This window comes from Dipodomys spectabilis, unplaced genomic scaffold (assembly GCF_019054845.1).
Source record: "Dipodomys spectabilis isolate Male_0828 unplaced genomic scaffold, ASM1905484v1 ptg000098l, whole genome shotgun sequence".
Taxonomy (NCBI): Eukaryota; Metazoa; Chordata; class Mammalia; order Rodentia; family Heteromyidae; genus Dipodomys; species Dipodomys spectabilis.
Genome location: NW_024870775.1, coordinates 9,176,301 through 9,203,596, shown reverse-complemented (window position 1 = coordinate 9,203,596; position 27,296 = coordinate 9,176,301). Strand labels below are relative to the sequence as shown.

General features: G+C 42.7%; 1 protein-coding gene and 1 pseudogene across 2 annotated transcripts in view; both read right to left on the bottom strand.

The window, feature by feature from the left end:
* The window catches only part of Rnf216 (ring finger protein 216), a 129,725-nt gene that overhangs the window by 52,089 nt on the left and 50,340 nt on the right, over window positions 1-27,296 (bottom strand). For both annotated transcript variants that reach the window (XM_042686695.1, XM_042686696.1), the window contains exons 11-14: window positions 24,073-24,123; window positions 22,669-22,806; window positions 17,532-17,680; window positions 16,291-16,369 (exon numbers count right to left, since the gene is read on the bottom strand). In XM_042686695.1, the coding sequence (XP_042542629.1) occupies window positions 16,291-16,369; window positions 17,532-17,680; window positions 22,669-22,806; window positions 24,073-24,123 (417 nt within the window). The remainder of the gene's footprint in view (window positions 1-16,290; window positions 16,370-17,531; window positions 17,681-22,668; window positions 22,807-24,072; window positions 24,124-27,296) is intronic.
* Window positions 2,841-16,200, bottom strand: LOC122113633 (annotated as a pseudogene).

Sequence of the window (27,296 nt, the reverse complement as noted above, 5' to 3'; positions counted from 1 at the left end):
CCTTTGCTACGTATTCTCCTTCTACATTGCTGTGTCTTGACAGACACCCACAGGATGGGGAGTTTTCATGCTGGTGGTGTTGCCCTAGCAACAATTTCTCTTCTACCTGGCAAGGCTAGAAACCCTGCAGTGCTCTGTGCTAGGAATGCAAAGAGGGGACATGATCACCCAGCACTTCAACATACAAGCACAAGATGCCTGCATGCGCATGCGTACTATCTCACACAGTGCCTTTTCTCAAGGACATCCCAATGTGATCACTAAAACAAAGTAAATGCTGACAACAGAAATACACAATTAGTGTAAAGATGAAAGGAAGGATAAACCACTCTTATAAAAAGATATTTTGTAGATATCAATTCTTGAGGGATTTTTAATATGAGATTTTAAAAAGCAGAATCAAAATATATCTTTTCTCTAGGGAGAACACAGGCATAGAAAAATGCCATCAAGTTATTTTAGCAAAACATATAAAAGGGCTAAACAAATGGTGAGTGGTTTCTAGAAAGAGCCACTGAAAGCTTATGAGCCCCATAGAACTTGCCAATAAGATGAGGCTGCAATGAGTCTGATGAATGATGCTAACTGGAGATCACAAAAAGCATGGAACAAGTCAGAATATGTTTTTTTTTTTTTTTTTCTGGGTTGGTTATGGGGCTTGAACTCTTGGCCTGGGTGCTGTCCCTGAGCTCTTCAGCTCAAGGTGAGTGCTCTACCGCTTGAGCCACAGTGCCACTTCCAGTTTTCTGGTGGTTAATTGGAGATAAGAGTCTCTCGGACTTTCCTGCCTGGGCTGCTCTGAACTGGGATCCTCAGATCTCAGCCTCCTGAGTAACTAGGATTACAGGCATGAGCCACCAGCGTCAGCAGAAAATCTGTTTTAATAAAGCAAAACCTTAAAAAAAAAAATCCACAATATTTTTAAGTACTGAGAGGCAAGTATGTCCTAACACTCCAGGGACAGTAAGAGGTGAGCACATTGCTCTTATCACTAGCTCCTGTTAGGGCAAGTATGGTGGCTAGGACTGAGTAAACAAAGGTCAGGGCCAGTAAGTCAAAAAGCCATTACAAATGAGTCAGAGACAAATCACACATTTTAATCACTACTCTGTGACTAATTCTGATTTCTCTAACAAAATGTGCCACTGATTTTGTTTTGAGGTCATTCCTATATCATTTTAAAAACTATTATTCCCTGAGATTCCAGTACTGAGTATGGATGAAAAACTCCTGAGAACTTGAGGAGGGGCATAGTCAAGCTGATGTCAGAAGTACCAGCAGAGAGCAACTCATATGCAACCGTTTTTAGAACACAGAGATCATTTCATGTATTTGTTGGCAAAAAATGAGCTGCAAAAGTATCCCCATCAGGTGTGGTGGTGCACACCTGAAATCCCAGCTGAGGCAGTAAGATTTTGAGTTCAATGCCAGCCTGGGGATACAGGACCTTAATCTCAAAAAACAAACAAACAAAAAACCAAACAACAACAACAAAAAGCTGATCCCTTATACTTTATATCACACTGGAGTGCTGGTAAGAAATGAACGTTTCGAGTACATGACATGATGTGTTATTTTGTTCCCCAAAGGGGTTTTATATCAACTTAGTTTAGAAGAATTCTGTGGTATCATAGCAGCTTTAGGAAGTCCTTTTATCACCTGTGTCTGCCCATCCTGAATTTGGGGTCAGCATCAGTCTCTTCAGTTATTTTTTGTTTAGTGACATGAAGCACAAGGCACCGGACAATGCTGCACTTACACTGTGCTTTTTACTTTTTTTTTTTTTGTCATTCATGGGGCTTGAACTCTGGACCTGGGCTGCCCCTGAGCTCTTCTGCTCAAGGTAAGTGCTCTACCATGTGAGCCACAGTGCCACTTCTAGTTTTCTGGTGGTTAACTGTAGATAAGCTCATGGACTTTCCTGCCTGGGCTGGCTTTGAACCGTGACCCTCAGATCTTCACCTCCTGAGTAGCTAGGATTACAGGTGTGAGCCACTGAAGCCTTTTACTTTTTTTTGGGTCCGGTCATGGGGCCTGAACTCAGGGCCTGGGCGCTGTCCCTCAGCTCTTCAGCTCAAGGCTAGCACTCTACCACTTGAGCCACAGCGCCACTTCCAGCTTTTTTCTTTTTGCTTATGTGGTACTGAGGAATCGAACCCAGGGACTCATGCATGCAAGGCAAGCACTCTACCACTGAGCCACCTTCCCAGCCCCGCTTTTTACTTTTTATAACTGTTATTGGGATTTTTTTTTGTGTGTCGGTTGTGGGGCTTGAACTCTGGGCCTGGGCACTGTCCCTGAGCTCTTCAGCTCAAGGCTAGTGCTCTTCCACTTGAGCTACAGCACCACTTCTGGCTTTTCCTGCTTATGTGGTGCTGAGGAATCAAACCCAAGTGCCTCATGAATGCAAGGCAAACACTCTACCACTGAGCCACCTTCCCAGCCATGTTATTGGGATTTGAACTGAGGGTTTCAGGCTTGCTGTCAGGTACTAAACAATGTGTGGCTCTAGCTCTGTTGTATGGTTATTATTTTTTTTTTAACAGATCTTTAATAATCATTATTTATTTGTCCTTCTACAGGCCATTTGAAGTGGGTCACTCAGTAATCAGATACCCACCTCCCTCATTTTGTAGCTTATGTGGGCAGAGCTGGTGTCTCCTTCTGGATGCTGGCAGAAGGGAGGAGGTCCTGGGCATACTCATAAAGGTGATTACACCCAGGAAGGTTGATTATCAGACTCGTAGAAAAAATCCTCCCAATAAAGGCTCTTTTATCATAACAGGGGGCTGGAGAGTTGCTTGGCAGGGAGTGTTGTGGGCTGAGAGGAGTTTTTCCTATAGAGGAGTGATTTGCAGAGTGCAGTGAGTGAAGTTCACCTACATGGGACCATCTGTGGGGTCTGTGGGGGCTGCTGTGTGTCTTTGCTGCCAAAGAAGGAAGGTGAAGTAGGCATCATAGCCAAAAAGTAAAGTAGCTATTAGGCCCAGTACTCCAGCAGTGATTTTGGAATGGCCTTCCCTCTCAACAAGGACCACAATGGAGGTGACCAGGTAGAGGATGGCAGATATGGGGCCTCAGAAGAAATCACTCCAGGGCCAGTTGATGAATGGTATCTTGGTGTGCCAGTCACACATATAGATGACAAACAGGACAGCAGCAATGATAATCTCAATCACCGACAGGGAGGAATATGCTGATGTAGAAGCACTGAAGCAAATCAGAATCACCAGGCAGAATAAAATCTCAGCGAACAGAAGTCCCTTTCGAGTATGCCAGTAGTTGGTGCAGGCTGTCCAGCAGCCAGGGGCCAAGTAGCACTCAAACCTGCCATGGTGTGGACTAGTGTCCCTAGGAGCGCAGAGGAGCTGCTCGTTGGCTCGTTGTATGGTTATTTTTGAGACAGGAACTTGTTTCCTGCCTGGGTGTGGTCCTGAACCTCAATCCACCTATTTAGGCTTTCCATAGCTGCTAGGTTGTTCAGTTTCCTTCCAATGAAGTCATGGAGCTTGAACTCGGGCCCTGGAAGCTGTCCCTGAGCTCTTTTGCTCAAGGCTAGTGCTCTACCACTTTGAGCAACAGCACCACTTCTGATTTTCTGGTGGGTAATTGGAAGTTAAGAGCCTAGGTTGGCTTTGAACTGTGATCCTCAGATCTCAGCCTCCAGAGTAGCTGGAACTACAGGAATGAGCCACCAGCTTCTAGCTTTTTTTTTTTTTCCCTTTTGTTGTTCTTTTTTGGAATCATGATCCTGCCAACCTTAGCCTCCTAGGTAGTATTGAGTGACAGGTGCATGCCACTAAACCCAATTACGGTTTTAGAAGAGGTCTTATCAACTTATATGCTCAGGCTAGCCTCAAACTGTAAATCCTTCTATTCTTATCTTAGTCTTCCAAGTACCTAAGACTACAAGTATGAGCCACCACATCTGGCACTACTCAAAGGTAAGTATGACTGTTCTCATATAGCTGGGGGAATTTTTAGGTCATGCTACTAAAGAAGCTAGAGTTAAAGCATAAACAGGCTAAAATGTAAAAGCTTCTCAGGTTAACCACCATGCTGTTATTTTCAAGGCTGCAGGTAGGTGACTGCCATGTACTTCACTAATGATTATGACTGCACAGTACTCAGCACAAAGCTGGACACACAGCAGCAAGCACATCAATGCCCAGACCACTGCTCACCACTGGTCTTAAATACAACTCCCCATATAAAAGAGAACTCACAAGAAAGCCCAGTCCCAAGCAATGTTGACAAAGAGAAAAACAAGATCTCATCTGAACACAACACAAGATTATGTAATTTGTCTCCTGGGAAATGATATATTTTAACCATCACCCAGCTTCCTGGGCATGAGAGAAGTACCAGAACATTCTCTTGAGGACAAGGCAGAGTAATGCCAAATTCCTGGAGATCAGGAAGGTGAGAAAACAGCTGAGGCCCAGACCAGTTGCTACTAGGTCCTTAGATTTCTCAGAGTGACCACTGAGCCTGTCTAGACAGCCATGGCTCAGAAATTTGATCAGGTTGACATGCGCTCTGCCACAAAGTCAGCCTCTAAGTTCTTTAAGGAGAGAAACCCAAGAGCTATAGCAGCTCTGCAGAGGACTCCATTGACCAGCTTCTAGCCTCCCTAACAGCAGGCCAACAGAGTGAGATAGTTTTTTTTGTTTTTTCCTTTTCTTTTCTTGGTGCAGGTCCAGAGGTTTGAACTCAGGGACTAGGCACTGTTTCTGAGCTCAAGGATAGTACTCTACCACTTGAGCCACTACTCCACTTCTGGCTTTTTTTTTGGTAGGTAATTGTAGATAAGAGTCTCATTTTCCTGCCTGGATTGACTTTGAACCATGAACCTCAGATCTCAACTTCCTGAGTAGCTAGCTAGGACTACAGGTGCCCAGTGATAGTTGCTTTTCTACTCAGTGTTTCTTATCATGGGATGAAGTAGATAAAATAGAAAACAAACTTTTTTTTTTTTGGTTGGTTGTGGGGCCTGAACTCTGGGCCTGGGCACTGTCCCTCAGTTCCTCAGCTCAAGGCTAGCACTCTACCGCTTGAGCCACAGAGCTACTTCTGGTTTTCTGGTAGTTAATTTGAGATAAGAGTCTGATGGACTTTCCTGCCCAGGCTGACTTTGAACCTTGATCTCAGCCTCCTGAGCAGCTAGGATTACAGGTGTGAGCCACCGGCTTCTGGCTCCTGAGCTTCTTTTGCTTAAGGCTAGTACTCTATCACTTGAGCCACAGGGCCATTTCTAGCCTTTTCTGTTTATATGGTACTGAGTAACCAAACCCAGTGCTTCATGCATGCTAAGCAAGCACTCTATCACTAAGCCACATTCACAGCCTACAAAAGTGTTTCTTTAGTATGAAGGGATTCAATCAACTTTTTATTTGGGTAGTTAGATCCCTCCCTTTTAGTCACTATAGGGCTAGAGGTATGGCTCAAGTGGCAGGGTATCTATCTAGCAAGTGCCCAGCTCTGAGTTCAAACTTCAGTAGAGAGAAAAAAAAAAAGTTACTGTAAACAGTATTAATTCAGTTTTAATGGGTAAGTAGAATGGGAAGAGAGATAAGCAATATTGCCCACTGTAGCCTTCTATCCTTTTGGAAATAAAACATCTGCTGAAGTGACTAGGTTCTCTGTTCTGGGTATGCATGGAGGTGGGTACTAAGATACTGGATAAGGGTGTGCTCATGTGTATAGTTATTAGTCAAACCACTTCTAAGATTAAGAAACCCATTGCAGACTGAAATATGGTGCTTTTTACTACAGAAAAACTTAAAAAAGAGAAAACTGATGAAAATACTAGATAAAAACTGAGTTCTGAAACCACTGTGCTCAAAGTAAGTTCTGCTCAATAGCTCATGGAAGGAAGGATGGACTGCAGACATGGTGCTTGGGATCTACCTTGGGGTCATAACGAGCCAAGTACCACTGTTGGCAATTACCTAACATTAAACTTCAGTGTCTACTCCCCTGTGCCACCCCTCCCCTTGGGTTGTGGGGCTTGAACTGTGGGCCTGGGTGCTGTTCCTGAGTTCTTTTGTTCAAGGCTTGTGCTCTACTACTATAAGTTCCACTTCCGATTTTCTGGTGGTTAAGACTCTTACCTCTATGAGTCTCACATGGACTTTTCTGCCAGCCCGGGCTGGCTTTGAATCACAATCCTGAGCAGCTAGGATTTATAGATGTGAGCCACCAGAGACTGGCATCAGTGTCTACTTTGTATGGTCTCTGTGAGGACCAGCAGGAGCCAAGGGCTCTCTGGCAGGCACTCTCCAAGATGGACTGATAGAGGTACAACCCAAAGCATCTCAGCAAGAACCTCTCTTGGAACAAGAGATCCCCTTGCAAAGAGCATGTCACACTACATGTGGAGGAGAGGATTTCTCCCCTCCTCTCCTCTTTTTGGACTTCAACAACCCAGCGTGGACTTCCACTCCAGTGAATGAGCCCTCATCCTTGGGCTTAAAAATCTTTTTGTCACCCAGACATTTGGTTCCTGTCAACAGCACTTCCTGAACAAAGGCCCTCCCTAATAATGGGAACAAGAAAACCAAGCTTCATTCATCTCTAGATAATGTGGAGGCCTGGCTCCACCCAGGAGCCAGTTAACTGGCTGGGCCCCCGATTAAGAGTGTGGCTTATAAAGTGCCAACTATCTGCCATCACAGCTGGAGCTGCCTTGGCACTGACAGCTGGTCCAGCTCATTTATATTCCCCTCACACATCCCTTCAGATACTGCAGGCGGCTGCAGATGCCTTTTTTCTTTTTCTTTTTTTAAGCAATAAACCAGTTTGTTACAGATGTGAATTTTGGTTATATTTCACTAGTGGAAAGCTAGCAACACTGAATGTCACTGAGGATAGAAAGGACCTAGTCCCAGAAAAAAAATGATCAGGGATAGTCTATGTGTGGAAAAGGACAAAAAAAGCAAATACAAATGACCTGGGGGAGCCATGGGTGATTACAAAAATCACATTCACATTCTCAGTTTCCATTAAGACTTCAAGACAGACATTCTTCAGTTACTCTGGTTATACTGTCACTGTCTGATGGTCTCTTTCTCAGATTTGCATCCTGAGAGTTCCCAAAACTCTACCTCATGGCCCTGGCTAACTTTCCAGAAAGTTCTATGCATACTGCTGAATTCATAAGCAAAGTGATGATTCCAGGAAAGCAGAAAGAAAAATGTCTGACCCTAAGAATAAATATTCTGGAATTATCACTTCCAAATCTCCCTAAAATCTCTCAAACCCACCATTCTTCCATCCCCAAACCAAAAGAGAGCCAATGTTCCCTGCAGAATAAAAAAACTGAGAAATGCTTTATCTGAGAACACATAAGGAAGAGGAGGGTCTCAACAAAGCATTCCAACATGTACAAGAAACAAAACTGTGTTCTATCTCAGGAGAGACAGTATCTTACCCTGAGAACTGTGGACACCAAGTCCTCTTCCAGATAATACATTAATATACACCTTATTTCAGCTTCTGGCTACTGGTAGAGACTGTAAATGCCTTAGTCTTTTACATGGGCCAAAATCAGCTTGACAATCATTTCTTTCTTGTGTGTGTGTGCCAATCTTTTGTTGTTGTTGCTAGTGGGGCTTGAACTCTGGGCCTGGGTGCTGTACCTCAGCTCTTCAGCTCAAGGGTAGTGCTCTACCACTTGAGCCACAGCACCACTTCCAGCCTTTTCTGCTTATGTGGTGCTGAGGAATTGAACCCAGGGCCTCATGCATGCAGAGCAAGCATTTTACCACTGAGCCACCTTCCCAGCCCCATGTGTGTCAATCTTGAACTCAGAGTTTGGGTGCTGTCCCTGAGCTTTTGTGCTCAAAGCTAGTGCTCTATCAACTGAGCCACAGCTCCACTTCTGGCTTTTTTAATGGTTACTTGGAAATGAGTCACAGACTTTCCTGCATGAGTTGGCTTAAAATCACAGTCCTGGGCTGGGAAGTTGGCTCAATGGTAGAGTGCTTGCCTGGCATGCATTAGGCCCTGGGTTTGATTCCTCAGCACCACATAAGCAGAAAAAAGCCTAAGTGGTGCTGTGGTTCTAGTGATAGGGTGCTAGTCTTGAGCTGAAGAGCTAAGGGACAGCACCCAGGCCCAGAGTTCAGCCCCCACAACCGACTGCCCCCCCTCCCCCCAAAAAAATCACAGTCCTTAGATCTCAGCCTCTTGAGATCTCTTGCCTAGAGAGGCTCATTTCATTTCATTTTTTTTTCTTTTTTTTTTGCCAGTCATAGGGTCTGAACTTTGGGTCTGTGTGCTGTCCCTCAGTTCAAGGCTAGTACTCTACCACTTGAGCCAAGTGCCACTTATGGCTTTTTCTGCTTATGTGGTGCTGAGGAATGGAACTCAGGGCCTCATGCATGCAAGGCAAGCACTCTACCACCGAGCCACCTTCCCAGCCCGGCTCATTTCTTAAATGTGAAGATTCCTCATGGATTAATTAGCTGGGTTAGCCACCTTGCTGATTGTTACACAGAGAAACAGTACAAGTGAAACAGAAAAAGCAGCAAAAAGCAGCTGCTAACAACCCTGTCATCTTTAGTGTTAAATTCTCAATCCATATAGTGGTTTGCTTTATCTCTAAGCTTGAATATATTGTCAATTTTGCTTCCAAGACAGTTGTGGTGATGCAAAAACTTTTGAAATATCTGAGAAGGAACTTTTGTTGTGGAGCATCAGTGCCACCTAATGGTGACTAACGGTTATACAGCTTATGCAGGACAGCGTTCGATTCTCTGCAATCCTGCATCACTGGGGCTGTTAGGGTCTTGGTTTTCATTTAATCCTCAACACAGACTTTCCCTGACAGCAGAAAGGAAGCCTAGAAAGTGAGTGTCATCAGCAGGTAAAGGCAAAATTATAAAACACATGGCCCTGTTGCCCATAATGCCATTACATTTTCTTTGCTGACAGTCCTATAGGGTAGAAGATGAGAATAAAAGGAAGTCCTTCTTTTTGTTGTTTTCTACCAATCCTGGGGCTTGAATTCAGGGGCTGGGCACTGTCCCTCACAAGGCTAGCACTCTACCACTTGAGTCACAGTGCCACTTCCAGCCTTTTTTGTTTATGTGGTATTAAGGACTGGAACCCAGGGCTTCATGCATGTTAGGCAAGCACTCTACCACTAAGCCACATTCCCAGACCAGACTCCAAGTTCTTTTCAACCTAAGTGTCTCAGACCATGGACAATAGCCAGTGAGTATTTAGTCTCTGAGAACCTCTGTCACACACTGGAAAAATAGACTGGATAATGCCACCTTGGAGTTTCAACATGTCCAAAACAAAATTAATGTTAATTTCCAAATCCTCTTCTGGATTTTATCTCTAGTTTTGTGAACAACACCATGTATGTGGTGGCCCAAAGCAGAGGAGTCATTTGTACCTTGTCTCACTCACATGCAGCCTCTCTCCGCCTCTTATCTGTGATCCTCCAAGTCTATTCCTTCTCTAGTCTCAAAGCTGCTTCTGTTTCTCTGAATATGTAGCTAATGGACTCTGCTAGGCTATGCTGTGGGACAAGGTTGAGCCTGCATAGTGCTAAAAGCATTTTTTTTTTTTTTTTTTGTCAGTTGTGGGGCTTGAACTCTGGGCTTGGGCACTGAACCTACACTCTTCAGCTCAAATTGAGCGCTCTAACCACTTGAGCCACAGAGCCACTTTCCGTTTTCTAGTGGTTTATTAGAGATAAGAGTCTTACATACTTTCCTGCCCAGGCTGGCTTTGAACCGTGATCTTCAGATCTCAGCCTCCTAAGTAGCTAGGATTACAGGTGTGAGCCACCGGCACTAGGCTCACTAAAAGCATTTCTTGCTCATAGTGAACATCTATCTTGGTAGAGGAACAGAAAGTGGACTGTATATTCCTTTTTTTTCCCCCCAGAGTTGTATAGAAAACACAATATGAAACCTACCCTATTGAAAAACTTCTAAGATTAACTATAAACAAAATCTGTACAGATGTCATCATACCTGATTGAAACTACCCATAGCACAGTGGTTACTAAAATCACCAAAACGCTTTCTGCTTCTGGAGTGTGACAACTTTGGATACTGTACATAAGTGATATCATGTAGGATCTAGCCTTCTGTGGCTAATTTCGTATAATGTTCATCTATGCAATGTCATTGTAGATTTCCCCTTTTTTATTAAAAAAAATTTTTTTTCCATCGTGGGGTTTGAACTCTGGACCTGGGTGTTTTCCCTGAGCTCTTCAGCTCAAGGCGAGTGCTCTACCAACTCTGGTTTTCTGGTGGTTAATTGGAGATAAGAGTCTCATGGACTTTCCTGCCTAGGCTAGCTTTGAATTGTGATCCTTAGATCTCAGCCTCCTGAGTGGCTAGGATTACAGGTGTGAGCCTCCGGCACCTGGCCTCTTTTTATTTTTTTTTAAAAGGGTGAGTAATATCCTATTATATATAGTACTTTTTTTGTTGTTGTTGCTGGTCCTAGGGCTTGAACTCAGAGCCTGGGCACTGTCCCTGAGCTTTTTTTCAAGGCTAGTACTCTATCCACTTGAGCCACAGCACCACTTTCAGGTTTCAAGTAGTTAACTGGAGATAAGAGTCTCGCAGAGACTTTTCTGCCCAGGCTGGCTTTAAACCTTGATCCTCAGATCTCAGCCTTCTGAGTAGCTAGGATTACAGGTGTGAGGCACCAGTACCCAGCCACTTCTGACTTTTTGCTACTTTATCAGAGTGAGAATTTCATGAACTTTTCCTGCCTAGGTTAGCTTTAAACCATTATCCTCAGATCTCAGCTTCCTAAGTACATAGGATTATAGGCATGAGCGACCAATGCCCAGCTTGAGTTGCTGTTTGTATGTGGTATGAGATGGGCAATCCAATTTCATTCTTTTTTTTGTATGTGCATAGCCAGTTTCCCTAACACTAATTACAAACTGTGTTGTTCTTTCCCTTTTGTGTATATTAGGCATTCCTGTCAAAGATTAGCTAATCACAATAGATTTACTTCTAAATGTATGTTGTCTTCATGACAGTACCATACTGTTTTGATTACTATAGCTTTGTAAAAGATTTAGATGTTAGCAAGAATGAGGCCTCTAGTTTTGTTCTTTTTCAAAGGTGTTTCTGTCCTTTGGAGTCTTCTCAAATTCCATACAAATTTTAGGATTGCTTTTTCTACTTCTGCACAAAATACCAATTGCCACTGGGCAAAATTTAGCTAAAGACTGCATTACATGTATAAATTGACTACCCTCAGGTATTTGGCACAGTAATGGAAAGCTAACATAGTGGGCATTTTTACCTCATTCCTAATCTTAGTAGAGAAGGTCTCTAGTACAGTTACATACATTTGTGATTTTTACCTGTTTTCTTGCTGCTAGTGATACCCAGTTTCATTCCATTGTGATCAGAAGAGATACTTGGTATGAGGTTGATCTCAAATTTGTTAAGACTTGTACTATGATTTTAACATGTTATAGGCTAATATTCTCTATCCTGGAGAATGTTCCTTATACACTTGAGAAATGTATTTTCAGCTCTTGTTTAGGTAGAATGCTCTGTATTGTCTATTAGGTCCATTTGGAGTATAAGGTTATTGAAGCCTACTGTTTCTATATTAATCCAAGTTTTCTGTCCATTATTGAAAGTGCAGTACTGAAACTTGTTTTTTTTCCCTTTCAGTTCTGTCTGCCTCATGTACTTGGGCACAGTGATGTCTGGTGTATATTCAAATCATTCCTTGGATGTCATAGGTAAATGGGTCCAAGAACCTGTATTGGATACAAACATCTGTAGATGTTTTAGTCCTTTATATGAAATGATACAGTATTCACACATGACCCATGCACATCCTCCCATACACTTTATATCATCTCTGGATTATTTCTAATACCCAGTACAATGAAGATGCTACGCATAGGTGATACACTATACTTTTTAGGAATAATTACAAGAAAAAAAAGTCTGCATGTATTTGGTACAGAGGTACTTTTTCCAAATATATGAACTTAGGGCCTGCGCTCTGTCTCTGAGCCTCTCTGTGCTCAAGGCTAATGCATAACCACTTGAGCCACAGCACCACTTCTGGCCTTTTCTGTTTATGTAGTACTGAGGAACTGAACTCAGGGCTTCATGCATGTTAGGCAAGCACTTTACCACTAAGCCACATTCCTAGCCCCTCCCTCGACTATTTTTAATCTGTCATTGAGTCCATGAATGCAAAACATATGGATATGAAGGTCAACTGTTTTATATTTATAGTTGGTGTGTATTCCAGCTGAATCAACCCTTTCATCGTAATTTCTTCCTGTATGACAGTAAATGACTTAAGTATGGCTACTTGCTTTTGGTTATCATCTGCCCCACAACTGACCAAAAATTAAAAAAAAAAAAAAAATCAAATCACCTACTCTGTCTTTTGATTGGCGTTTAGGCCATGTGCATTTAAAGCAATTATGTAAAAAAGAACTTACATAGTCTTTTGTTTTGTTTTGTTTTCCATCCATCTCATACTTTTTTGTTTTGTTTTTTGCTTTTTTTTTTTTTGGGGTGGGGGGCCCGGTCATGGGGCCTGAACTCTGGGGCTGGGCGCTGTCCCTCAGCTCTTCAGCTCAAGGCTAGCGCTCTACCACTTGAGCCACAGCATCACTTCCGGCTTTTTTCTTTTTTCTTATGTGGTGCTGAGGAATCGAACCCAGGGCGTCAGGCATGCAAGGCAAGCGCTCTACCACTGAGACACCTTCCCAGCCCCTCATACTTTTTTTTTTTGTAGACAGGTTTTCATTTTTTTTGTTGGTCATATGGCTTGAACTCTGGGCCTGGCCACTGTCCCTGAGCTATTCATAGCTCAAGATGAGCATTCTATCACTTGAGCCACAGCATCACTTCCCGTTTTCTGGTGGTTTATTGGAGATAAGAGTCTCATGGACTTCACTGCCCGGGCTGGCTTTGAACTATGATCCTCCAACCTCAGCCTCCTGAGTAGCTAGGACTACAGGTGTGAGCTACCAGCACCTGGCCAAAACATCCTATATTTTAATAACAGCTTTTAAGGTGATAACAATTCAAATTGTATGCATGCTACTTCTTTTGTATCTCTCTCTCCTCCCCTACTATGACTAATATCAAAATAAAAATCACACATTTAAGTGTGGATCCATTATTACTTTTTCAAATCTGGAAATCAAACTTGGCTTTCAGGCTTGCTAGGTAGGCACATTATCATTTGAGTCATGCCTCCAAGCCCCTTTTTGCTTTGTTATTTTCAAGATGTGGTTTGCTTTATGCCTGTGCTGTTCTGGGCTGTGATCCTTCCTACTTGTACTTCCTCATATTGGTGTGTATAAGTGTGTGTCACTGCTTCCAGCCTTTGTGCTTTGCCCCTAGCTAGGAAAACAGGTGTGTGCTATGATGCCCAGCCACTGGTTAGGAACATCTTTTTATCCAGGCTGGCCTCCAACCATGATCCTCTGATTTCCATCTCTTACGCCGCTAGGCTACAGGCTTGAACTACTGTGCCTAGCTTAATATTTTTGTATATATTAAAAGAACTTTTGTTTGTTTCCTAGAGTTAAAACTTGTTTATATATAACTATTGTGTATTGCAGATTTTTTTGTTCTCAATGGCCCCAGACACCTAGATCATGCCAGATCATAACAGCACTCAATTGGGTGACACAAAAATTAACTGCCCTGGGTGGGCCAAAATGTTGGGTTTCTATTCAAACTTTTTCCCTCCTCAGGGAGGAGCAGAAATAACTCCCCATTACTTGCTTCTACACCGAGCTGGGGAGGATAATGTAAGTGAGCATATTTCAGTCCCATTAATCTCAGTGGCTTTTTCTGCAAGTGATCAGTGTGCTCACACTCACATTTCATTGGCTAAATGAAACAAAAAGGCCATCTCCAAGTTCAACAACAGTGTAGTATAGTCCTTCCATAGACAGGAAACAGAATATTTGTTGTTCCTATTTGGGATCTTAAGCTCCACAAATATCCAAAGATTTAAGTTCTAAACACATTCACTGGATGGAGTTTCACATTAATGTGGGCCATTAGTCTATTTCTTTTTTTTTTTTTATTGTAAAGCTACTATACAGAGGGTTACAGTTACATGAGTGAGGTTATGAGTACACTTCCTCTTGAACATTGTTACCCCCTCCATTGTTTTCCCCCTACCATCCCCTCATTAGTCTATTTCTAAATGTCCTTGGAGAATAATGGCCTCTGTTTCTCCTTAGCCTTCCAAATTGTATATAAGCATTTCCAGTAGCTATTTGGAATCATAGAAGGAAATGGAGATCCAGCTCTTTGCATACATACTTCTTGATATGTATTTACTTGAAATACTCAACACAACAGCCTGTCAGAAAACAGAGGTTTAGAACTTAACTTTACTCTTTCTGCTTTTTCTTTCCTGACATCAGATGGGTACTCAAAGTCCTGAAGGTCTGACACTATCTAGCTTATTAGTCAGCTTTATATTCCTGGTATCAGTCAATGTCCTGGCTGCTTCTACTTTGGAAGCCTTGAATACGCTTCCAGCTTCATTCTACCTCTTCCCTTTCTTTCCTTTGCTCTGTTCCCACTGCTCCCTAAGCAGGACCGCCACCCCCCACTCCTACCCCCCCATCAGTTGCAGGGCTTAAACTCAGGGCCCAGGCACTGTCTCTGAGCTTTTTGTTGTTGTTGGTGGCTGTGGGGCTTGAACTCTGGGCCTGGGCGCTGTCCCTCAGCTCCAGCTCAAGGCTAGTGCTCTACCATTTGAGCCACACTACTTCTGGTTTTCTGAGTGGTTTATTGGAGATAAGAGTCTCCTGTCCTGGCTGGCTTTGAACCGTGACCCTCAGATCTCAGCCTCCTGAGTAGCTAGGATTGCAGGAATGAGCCACCGGTGCCTGGCTTCCCTGAGCTTTTTTATTCAAGGATAGAGCTCTACCACTTTAAAAGCCATAGCACCACTTCCAGTTTTCTGGTGGTAAGGTGGAGATAAGTCTCACAGACTTTATCCTGCCTGAGCTGGCTTTGAACAAATGATCCTTAGATCTCGGCTCCTGAGTAGGTAGGATTATAGGCCACCAGTGCTCGACCAGCTCTGTTCTCTTTGTGCTCTGTATCTTATAGCTCAGGTATTGTTTTCCCAGGCATTCCAGTGTTTGACATACTAGACACACACAAGGACAGTCAGTTAGTATGCTTTCTTAGTTCCAAGATTCCAAAGATTAATTAGGATTTTTTTTTTTGGTTGTTGTTGGTTGTGGGGCTTGAACTCTGGGCTTGGGCACTGTCCCTGCACTCTTCAGTCAAGGTGAGCGCTCTACCACTTGAACCACAGTGCCACATCTGGTTTTCTAGTGGTTTATTGGAGATAAGAATCTCATAGGCTTTCCTGCCTGGGCTGGCTTTGATCCTCAGATCTCAGCCTCCTGAGTAGCCAGGATTACAGGCATGAGCCACCGGTGCCCTGCTAGGACAAGTTTTATAGTAACAACCTAGGGTGGGGATAAATTATTAAATAGCTACATCAGTCAGTTATAAGAATACATACAAGTTTTATACAGAAATATTAATGGTGAACACAAAAGCTGCAAAGTTTCACACTATTAGTTTAGTTTCTTCTACCACCTCTACCTCAATTCTACTGCTCTCCCCAAGACATTGTAATATTCAACTCTCATTATGTGGTTTTAGAAAAATGACCCTAAACCCATTTGTCTGGGTGGATATCAATATTCACTAAAAACTCTTAAGTGACTTATAAATAGCAGGCATATTTGAAGATTGTCAGTTTAGAGTAGAAGCCTAGTTAGAGAAAAGAAAGATTTGCAGCACAAGGGTGACTATACAGATTTGGCCTCACCTTAGAACAGAACTGAAAAACCTACCAGACATCTCAGAGATGTCAATATAATACCCAAGTGCTATTAGAATTTTGGAGGCAATAAGAAGTGTTGTGTATATGGGTAGTATTTGAGTACAGGGTAAGAAAAAGGGCAAGCAAGAAATATGACACAGGAAAAAAAACGAAGTTCCTATCTTATATTAGTATACATTTGTCCTTACAAAATGTCATAGAGCAGGGACTCAGAGAGCTCTGTAACTGGAATCCTACAAGTGGCTCCTACTTTGTAACCATGACAACCACCAGCACGCAGTACTCTTCTTCACATGATTTTACTAAAAGATGGCATTCATACTTCTCAAATAGCCGCATGTAGTCACACAGTACACTCTGGGTGAACCATCAGGGAAACTGACAATACCAAAACTCAGTACAAGTGTAGGAAAAATGTTGCTTCCTTACCTTTCGGCACCGAGGATTAGGACAGCTGAACCTTTTCACATCACTGTCCAACAGAGCAGGAAAGCTGCAGGAGGGGCACCTGGAATCAGACAGCATAAACAGTATTATTCAAAAGGTGACAGCCTGAAGAGGTTCAAGGGACTGTTCATATGGAAAGTTAATCTTGAGCTGGACAGCTACAGTGTTTTTTTTCTCATCAGTCCAGGGGCTTGAACTCAGGACTTTGGCATTTTCCATGAGTTTTTGTGCTCAAGGCACTATACTACTTTGAGCCACAGCTACACTTCTGGTTTTTAGGTGATTATTAGAAGTAAGGGTCTCCTGGACTTTCATGCCTAGGCCTGCTTCAAACTGTGATCCTCAGATCTCAGTCTCCTGAGCAGCTAGGATTACAGGCGTGAGCCACCAATGCCAGTAGCTACAGTGTTTTTATACTCATTACTTTACATTAAAACATGTACTGATGGGCTGGGAAGGTGGCTCAGTGGTAGAGCACTTGCCTTGCATGCTCGAGACCCTGGGTTCGATTCCTCAGCACCACATAAGAAAAAAGCCGGAAGTGGCGCTGTGGCTCAAGTGGTAGAGTGCTAGCCTTGAGCTGAAGAGCTGAGGGACAGTGCCAGGCCCAGAGTTCAGGCCCACGACCGGACCCAAAAAAAAAAAAAAAAGAGAAAAGAAAGAAAAAAGAAAACATGGACTGAGCCTCTTTTCTGTCCTGGCCCTTCTAGAATATACAGGTGTCAGCTAAGTCCTGGCTCAGTGTTAACCACTCAGTAAACATAATTTCTTTCTTTTTTTTTTTTTTGGTTGGTCATGGGGCTTTGAACTCTGGGCTTGGGCGCTATCCCTTAGCTCTTCAGCTCAAGGTGAGTACTCTACCGCTTAAGCCACAGCGCCACTTTCAGTTTTCTAGTGGTTTATTGGAGATAAGAGTTTCATGGACTGTCCTTGCCCGGGTTGGCTTTGAATCGTGATCCTCAGATCTTAGCCTTGTGAGCCACTGGTGCCCAGCAAACATAATCTCTTGTACACATTTCTTCTCAGCAATTGTACCTACAGGCCAGAAGATTAGGGAGCTCAAGTAACGCGGATGAGTTTTTCACTTAAAACTGACTACTATATTTCTGAGCAAGAAATGTACAAAACCCTGGCAGATACAGCTTTGTTATAGAATTTTCTCACTTGGAGAGAATTCTCAGGCAGTCCTCACATTCAGGCAGGAGTAGTGTTAGAGAACTCACCTGACAAGTTCGTCAGCATAGGCTGCAGCAACTTCTTCTTCAGCTTTTCTCTCATAGTATTTATATAGAATGGTCTGGGGAAGCACTTTCTCCAGTTCACTGGCTGGGAATGAACATGTGCAGCTGCCTTCCATGCAGCTGAGATCTGACTAGAATGGTAAGGTAAGCAAACAGAAAAAAGAAAAGTCAACCAAGGTTCCAGAGCTGAACTGCATTTTTCAATGAATATGAAGAACAGACCCTGAGGTGTCAGAGCAAGCATCTTTGTCCTCTTTCCTGAGAAATCACACTTCAAACAAAAAACCCATGAGAACAAGAAACCCAACTTTGATACTAGTAGCAGCCTAAATTACAGTCCATAAAGATGAAAAGGGGATGGAGGAAGAGCACCTGACTTAGTAGATCAGAAAGCCCTGGTTCAGTGTATGAAAAAGAGTCAGAAGAGAGTACAAGCTGCTCCCCTCAATGAATCTGCAAAGCTGTAGACCCCCCCTACGAAGGCAGTTTAGTGTGAGGAGGGCTAGAAATTAATCACTCATTGGGAGTTGTTTGGGCCTTTAGTTCCTACTCCCTTCAGACAGAATCAGCTCCCAGGACAAAGGAAAAAGGCTCAGGGACAGAAGGAGCAGCAGTGATAGAAGAGGGCAGAGCTGAGGAGTGCCCTCAAGTGAAGTATGCACACTGAGAAGAACATTCTCCAACTCCTTCCTTCCATTCAGCTCCAGACTTCTGGAGACAGGATTCACACCCAAAACCAGCGAGAAAATATAACAGAATGCAATTTGAAGTTCACCATATAAAATTGTATTAACAGGCACCTAAATCAATCTTACTAGCCTATACTCTCCAAAAGCTTTCAATATGAACAAAAAGTGCCAGACATCTAAGGAACACTTCTTCAGATTAGCAGACACCAAAGCAACTACCAGAAAAACATTTATTAAAGTTAACAATAAAGCTGGGTGCCAGTTAGGAGGCTGAGATTTGAGATATTGTGGTTCAAAGCCAGTCCAGGTAGGAAAGTCTATGACATTCATATTTCCATTTAGCCACCAAAAAGGTAGAAGTTGTGTCGTGTGGCTCAAGTGGCAGAGCTCTAGCCTAGACCAAAAAAGCTCAGGGATAGCACCCAGGTCCTGAATTTAAGCCCCAGAACTGGCACATGCATAGTACACACTCGTACATGCAAGCACGCATGCACACACATACACACACAGACATTAACAACAGCTAAAATCTATTAAGTATCATGTGTCAGAAAATATATGCTTTAAACACATGATACCTCACTTAATGTTCCTAACAATATTATGAGCATTTCCTTTGTAGAGAGGAAAAAGCTGAGACCTAGAATTTGACAAATCTGTTTAAGATACAAAGCCAAGTGGAAAGCCAAAAGCCCAATATTCTCTGCCAGATTCCAAAGGTCATACTTTTGGAAAACATAATTCTTCCTAAAGCTTGAATTCAGGGCATGGGCACTGTCCCTTACCTTTTTGGCTCAAGGTTAGCACTCTACTACTTGAGCCACAGCTTTCTTTCTTGCCTTTTAGAAGTTAATTGGAGCTAAGAGCCTCCTGGACTTTCTTGTCTTGGTTGGCTTCAAATCACAATCCTCATATCTCAGCCTCCTGAGTAGCTAGAATTATAGGTGTGAACTGCCAGTACTTTTGTATTATGCTTATGTTTTTCAATTACACTTTTTTTTAAATGGTACTGGGGTTTGAACTCAGGGCCTTGTACTTTCTAGGTAGTAACTCTACCACTTGAACCACCAACATCAGTGTTAGGGCTCTTTAGGTTTCAGAAGGCAAACTGTCCCTCATTGACCTTCACATTCCCTTCTTTCATCTCCTCTTCTTTTCTCCTTAAGGCAGCCATAAAAACTGTAATTCCTCTTCTTCAAGGCTTGTCATAAAGTTAAAAATAAACTCCCAATTTTTTCCTGCCTTTTGGTCTTGGATCTGGCCAAAAAGCAATTCTTTGACCTATCTTATCTGATAGTATAGCTTATGACCATTTCAGAAGGCCCTGCCCTACCCCCAGGGGAAAGAAAGCTGCACAAAGGTCAAGAACCATGTGAACTGACAGTTCTTTCTCAGGTTTCCCATCTATTAGCCTCAGATCATACTCTTTCTGTCCAATTACATTTCTACTTTTTTTTTTTTTTGGGTCAGTTGTGGGGCCTGAACTCTGAGCCTGGGTGCTGTCCCTCAGCTCTTCAGCTCAAGGCTAGAGCTTTACCACTTGAGCCACAGTGCTACTTCCGGCTTTTTCTGCTTATGTGGTGCTGAGGAATCGAACCCAGGGCCTCTCATGCATGCAAGGCAAGCACTCTACCACTGAGATACCTTTCCAGCCCTCCAATTACATTTCTATAGAAGCATTCATGCTCCAGTTATGTCTATGAGGACCAGTGGTATGCTTTGAGTGGCAGAGGACTCATCTAGAAAACATGAAGTCTTGAGTTTAAAGAGCTTCTAGACACTGAACACATGGTTACTTATTCACATGTTGAAAAGGGGCACACTCCAACACCATTCAGACAGAGCTTCTGTGCTTGAGACTTCACCCTATGTCTCTATCTATTTATCGGTACCCATTGTAATAAACCTGTACATTTAAGTGCTTTCTTAACTTCTGAGAACTCTTCTAGAGAACTGACACCGAGTAGGTTGCATGAACCCCAATTTTTAGCCAAACAGTCAGAAGTTCCAGAGATTTGCACTTGTTCAAGGGGCTAATCCTAATTCCTCTAGGTAAACAGTGTCAGAACTGTCTTGCTTGCTGATGGGGAGACACCCTCACATTTAGGGTTACAGAAGTGAGCTGTGCTGTGACTGAGGCTTAGTTTGTTTTTCCTTTAGGTTTGCAGAAATACTTTCTTAGTTACTTTATAATCATTTATGATAATAGAAGAATACTGGTCAGTAATTCCTTATGTTTCTTAATTGGATTTCAAATTACTTAAATTTGAAGTCTACTTATTTTTTTTCTTTTTTTGGTGTGTGAAAGTACTAGATATTAGGGGGTGTAACTCAGGACCTCCTCTTGAATTTTTTTTGGGGGGAGGGTCAGTCATGGGGCTTGAACTCTGGGCTTGGGAGCTGTCCTTGCACCCTTCAGCTCAAGGTGAGCACTTTACCACTTGAGCCATAACCCATTTCCGGTTTTCTAGTGGTTTATTGGAGATAAAGTCTCATGGACTCTCCTACCTGGGCTGGCTTTGAACCGTGATCCTCAGATCTGAACCTCCTGAGTAGCTAGGATTACAGGTGTGAGCCACCGGTGCCCGGCTTGAATTTATTTATTTATTTTTTGAGAGGTTGAATTTGGAGCCTTTACTGGAGTGCTGGTGGTCTACAGATGGCCTCCTGTCACATCTGCAGCCCAGTGAATACACTTAACATTGTTAGAAAACTGAGCCATGAGAGCTGGAGAGGAAAGAAAGAGCAGAAAAACACCAACAAATCATATCAGCTCCAATGGAGAGCTGAAGTGAGACACCATGTTGACCAGGAGGAACTCCAGTAGACACAGAGACATGAACATGGAAATAGGAGACATGGTGTTCCTCTTGAATTTTTTGTTTTTGTTGTAGGGCTTGAAGTCAGGGACTCAGCACTGTCCCTGAGCTCTTTTGCATAAGTCTAGCACTCTACCCTTTGAACACAGTGCCACTTCTGGTTTTCTGGTGGTTAATTGGAGATAAGAGTCCATTGGACTGCCCTCCCTAGGATGGCTTTGCACTGTAATCCTAAGATCCCAACCTCTTGAATAACTAGGATTATAGGCATAAGCCACCAATGCCTGGCTTTAGGCCTGCTTTTTGATGGTTATTTTGAAGATGAAGTCTCACAAATTTTTCTACTCAGGCTTTATTTGAATTTTCATTCTCCAGATCTCAACCTCTAAAGTAGATAACCAGTACCTGATTATTTACAGCAACGTTTCAGTGTACCAACAGGAAGTATATGATGCCAATTCATCTGATGACAGGTGATGCCATGATGGTAGTACACGTAACCCTAGTTCTTTTGCTGCTAGTGTGTTTTTCAGATAGAGTCTGGCTAACTTTTGCTTGGCTTTGAGCTGTGATTCTCCTTTCTCTCCTTTGTAAAAAGCTGGAATTTCAGGCATGAACTACTGCTCTTGAACATATTAGAAGTTTTCTATTGTTGTTGAAATAAAATACCAAAAATATAATGGTGTAAAAATTTTCTTTCCATATTGCTTACATTGTTTAAGAGAAACTGACTTTGGAAAGAGTAGTAAAATCTTTCATAAGCCACACTGGCAAGCTCACAGCTGAAATCCTAGCTACTCAGAAGTCAGAGATCTAAGAATCATAGTTTAAAGCCAGCTCAAGGCAGAAAAGTCAATGAAACTTTTTTTCTTTGGTTGGTAGTGAGGCTTGAACTAAGGGCTTGGGTGCTGTCCCTGAGCTTTTTCACTCAAGGCTAGCATTCTACCACTTTAAGCCATAGCCTCACTTCCTGTTTTCTGGTGATTAATTGGAGATGAGTCTCTGACTTTCCTGTCAGGACTGACTTTGACCTGTGATCCTCCAACCTCAGCCTCCTGAGTAGCTCTAGGATTACAGGCATGAGCCACCAGCCCACAGACCAGTGAAACATTCTCCAATTAACCAGCAAAAACCAGAAGTAGAGGTATGGCTCAAGTGGTAGAATGCTAGCTTGGTGTGAAACAGCCAACTGAGAGTGCAGGGTTCCAAGTTTAAGCCCCAGTTGTGGAACATTAAAAAAAAAAAAGAGAGATCTTGCATGAAAGTCTAATATTCACTTTAATCCAACTATAAAATCCTTTTAAATATGTGTGAAACTTACTAATGCACTCTCCTATGTTCAAATAAGCTGAAAGTTCTAAGTTCATCCTCAATCTAATGATGAACAGGAAACAGTGTTCAGGAATGCCCTGTGGGGTTAGGTGTGGGGAACAGAACACTTCTACCATTCACAGAAAAGAAACTGCTAAACTCAGAACCAACAATCCCGTAAGTCAGGTCACACAAATACCACCTATCATCAGAATTCTACAAGTGGCCCTTGCCTATCTGCATAGTTACTTTAGACTGTGAATGTTTCCTACATAATGTAGAATATTAAGCAGATCTTACCTTTCCAGATCCAAAGACTGCCTCTTGGGCATATCTGATAAGACACTCTTTGCAGAATAGGTGAGCATCAGCACACTGTGTCAGCTCCTCAAATGGAAATTCTCCATAGCAACAGCGGCATTCAATCAGCTGGCCGTCCTGTAGGCCAACAGACACATATGTGAATTAGCTTAAATGCTCACTTTATATATAGAGAGAGAAAGGCCTTGTCTCCTAGCCATATACCTCCCTGCACAAGACACATATTCTGAGGCCCAAAGGGATCCCTAGAAGATACTAAATGAGTTGTTTCCTGCTATCTAACCACAGTTCAGAAAAGCTAGGTATGGTGGCACCTGCCTATAATCCCAGAATTTGGGAGATTGAGACATTAGGATTATGAGTTTGAGACCAACAAGGGCTGGCTATCCAGCAAGATGTAGTCTGAAAAAGGGAGTGAATAAGTAAAAGCAGCTCAAGGTAGCAAGTGCAACATTAATTCACAGCTAAAGAGAGCAAGGTTTTTCCCTTCTTTTTGGACTAATTCTTTGTATAAAGCTATCATAGACCATCAATTCCTGGCTCTAGGGGAATTGTATTTGTACTCAGATGCTAAAATAATATGGCTATAAAAAGGATAAGTTCCAAAAGTTGTATTTGTTTTTTGTGTGTGTTTTCAGACAAGGAATATGAAGGTATCATAACTCAGCCTGAGTATTCTTTTGCCTGTATGGGGACTTGAATTCAGGGCTTTATGTCCCTGGTTGGTGAACTACTAATTGCACCATGCCTTCAACCCTTTTTTGTGTGTACCAGTAATGGAGTTTGAACTCAGGGCTCTCACTCTTGCTTAGCTTTCTTGTGCAAGGCTGGTGCTCTAGATCTACCATTTGAGTCATAACTCCACTTCTGGCTTTTAGCTGATTAAAGGCAGCAGCAAATAGAGTCTATGTAGCATATTCCAGCTATCACTAACTCCCCACTGCAGTTCTGATTCCATGTGGTAGTTAGAATGACTATGCTAGTTCCTGTAAGCTGGTTGTAACCTAGGTAAACTCAGCAAATGAAGAGGAGGTTAATTAGGAGAAGTTTGCTTTGAAGATGTCAAGGAAATGTGATTTAAGAAGGGAAGCCCATGAGATCACTCAGAATAAATGAATTAGATGAGATTTCAAAATACCTCCCACCACCACCCTGCCTTTTTTGTTTTTGCTGGTACTGGGGCTTGAACTCAGGGCCTGAGCACTGTCTCTGAGCTTTGCTCCATTACTTGAGCCACTGCTCCACTTCCAGATTTTTGTGGTTAATTAGAGATGAGTCATAAATTTTACTGCCTGGGCTGGTTTTGAATCACAATCCTCAGATTTTGGCCTCCTGAGTAGCTAGGATTACAGGCATGCGCCACCAGCACCCGGCTCAAAATACCTTTTGATACTGTTCTTCATTCATCTGCAGGGCAAGCAAAAAGTCTTCATGCTGAGGGGGGAAAAAAGTCATACATTCAGATACAAGTTAAATAGTAAAGGTAATACAACAGTATTTATTTCTGTGAATGTTACTCTATTGTTACCATGCATCTCTACATAATTTAGTCATTAAAAAAGATACTGAGAGGGCTAGGAAGTTGGCTCAGTAGTAGAATGCTTGCCTTGCATGCATGAGGCCCTGGGTTTGATTCCTCAACACCACATAAGCAGAAAAAAGCTGGAAATGGCGCTGTTGCTCAAGTGGTAGAGTGCTAGCCTTGAGCTGAAGAGCTGAGGGACAGCACCCAGGCCCAGAGTTCAACCCCCATGACCAAAAAAAAAAAAAAAAGATACCTAGAACAACTTGTTGAGTAAGGTAAATGAATAAAAACCAAGTATGACTACACAATGTGCAGGTGAGCCTGTGAGACAACAGTGCTGAGAATGCAAAACAGCAGAGCCAGGAAGGTATGCTCATCTACTTTTAAGAATCTGGCCCAAAGATGTCTTGGGCTAGAAAGATGAAGCAATATATGCACAAACTTAATTTACCACGGTTCTTTTTTTTGGTAGCAAAACAGCAACATAAATTTATTCTCTCACAATATGGAAGCCAGAAGCTCAAAATCAAAGTGTCAGAAGGGCTGCTTCCTGCTAGAGGTTCTGAAGGAGAAATCACTCCCTGCTTTTCTCATAGCTTCTGGACATCTGTGACAATCCTTAGCGTTTCTTAGTTTATAGGCACAACACTCTAATCTCTGCCTTAAACTTTCCCTTTTATTACCTATCTCCTTCATTTCTTAATTTTTTATTACTATAATGGTGCTGTACAGAGGGCTGCAGTCACATAGGTCAAGTACATTTCTTTTTGGACAGTGTCAGCCCTTCCCTAACTCTCTCTCAATTTTTCCCTCCTATCCTCACTCACAAATTGTAGAGTTCATTTTCTTTTTTTTTTTTTTTTTTGTCGGTTGTGGGGCTTGAACTCTGGGCCTGGGCGCTGTCCCTCAGCTCTTCAGCTCAAGGCGAGCGCTTTACCACTTGAGCTACAGCGCCACTTCTGGTTTTCTGTGGTTTATTGGAGATAGAAGTCTCACAGTCTCTTCTGCCCGGGCTGGCTTTGAACCGCGATCCTCATATCTCAGCCTCCTGAGTAGCTAGGATTACAGGCGTGAGCCACCAGCGCCCGGCTTAGAGTTCATTTTCAACATAGTGTCCAGTGAGTACCATTGCTGCATTTGTTCACCCTTTGTCCCTTCACATCTGTGTTTTCCCTTACACTCCCAAAGACATGTAACAAGCAGAACAAAGAGAAAACAAAAACAGCAAAAAAGAAAAACCCTCTTGTTTTTATTTTCTGGAGTATATGTTGATAAATATTATTTTGTATGATTAGATGTACATAGGCATTGTACCTTTCAACTCTTCTCCTAAGAATATCCTCCTTTGGTTTCACTGTGTGTGAATGCCTAGAGCCAAGGTCCTATTTATAAAAGCAAAAACCCAGAGCCAGGTATAGTGGTAGCAAGTGCCTGTAATCTCAACATTTGGAGGTTGAGGGAGGATGATGAAGAGTTTGAGGCCAGACTGAGTTACACAGCAAGACCCTATTGCCCACCACTAAACAAACGAGAATTTAAAAACAAAACAACAAACTCTCCCATTCCCTGAAACTTCAAAACAACCCTGAAGATATGGCCAAAAGAAAAATGACTGAGGGGCTGGGAAGGTGGCTCAGTGGGAGAGCGCTTGCCTTGCATGCATGAGGCCCTGGGTTCGATTCCTCAGCACCACATAAGCAAAAAGAAAAAAGCCGGAAGTGGCACTGTGGCTCAAGTGGTAGAGCGCTAGCCTTGAGCTGAAGAGCTGAGGGACAGCGCCCAGGCCCAGAGTTCAGGCCTCACAACTGGACTCAAAAAAAAAAAAAGACTGAGTATGCTCTAATATTACAGATACATGAGGCAGTTTTACAAAGGAAAGAGAGAACAGATGCTGGTGTCTCACACCTGGCAACCTTAGCTGTTCAGGGGACTGAAATCTAGAGGATCTCTGAAGCTAGCTCTGGCAGGTAAGTCTGTGAGACTCCATTTCCAATTAATTAGCAAAAAGCAGGGCTGGAGATCTGGCTTGAGTGGTAGGGGGTCAATTGAGCAAGAAAGCCAAAGCATCAAGGTCCTGAGGACATTTTTGGTAAGTACTGCCATGCCCTGCTTCTACCAACCCCACCCCTCAAGGGAAAAAAGGAGAGAAAATTATCTTTCAATGGCTATAAAGTCATCACTAGAACACACAGGTTTTTTTTGTTTTTGTTTTTTTGGTCGGTTGTGGGGCTTAAACTCTGGGCTTGGGTGCTGTCCCTATGTTCTTCAGCTCAAGGTGAGTGCTCTACAGAGCCACTACTGGTTTTCTAGTGGTTTATTGGAGATAAGAGTCTTTCCTGCATGGCTGGCTTTGAACCGTGATCCTTAGATCTCAGCCTCCTGAGTAGCTAGGATTACAGGTGTGAGCCACTGAAGCCCAGTACCTGTTGGGTTTTAAAAAGGCAGGGCAGGGCTGGGAAGGTGGCTCAGTGGTAGAGTGCTTGCCTTGCATGCACGAGGCCCTGAGTTCAATTCCTCAGCAACACATACACAGAAAAAGCCAGGAGTGGCACTGTAGCTCAAGTGGTAGAGCGCTAGCCTTGAGCTGAAGAGCTGAGGGACCACGCCCAGGCCAAGAGTTCAGGCCCACAACTGACAAAATAAATAAATAAATAAATAAATAAAAATAAAAAGGCAGGGCAGAGGACTGTAAATCTTATTACCTTCTAGATAAGAGTGGTAAATTAAAAATCCAGAAATATACTTGTTTTTATGTAAAATAAAGATAAAAACAAATGAAAACCTAATTCCCCTAGGGGTGTTGGTGGCTCCAGCTATGATTAAGCTCTACTCAGAAGTCTGAAATGGAGCTGAGACTCAAAGTGGTAAAGTGCTAGCCTAACCTTGAGCAAAAAAGCTCAGGCTGGCTTTGAACCTCGATCCTCAGATCTCAGCTTCCTGAATAGCTTAGGATTACAGGCGTAAGCCACCGGTGCCTGGCTAATATATATATATATTCTTATTGACCATTTGACACTCCATTTGAGAATATCTTTAGCTAAATAGAAGCTGTTTTTCCATCACTAAAACCTCAGAGAGGTGA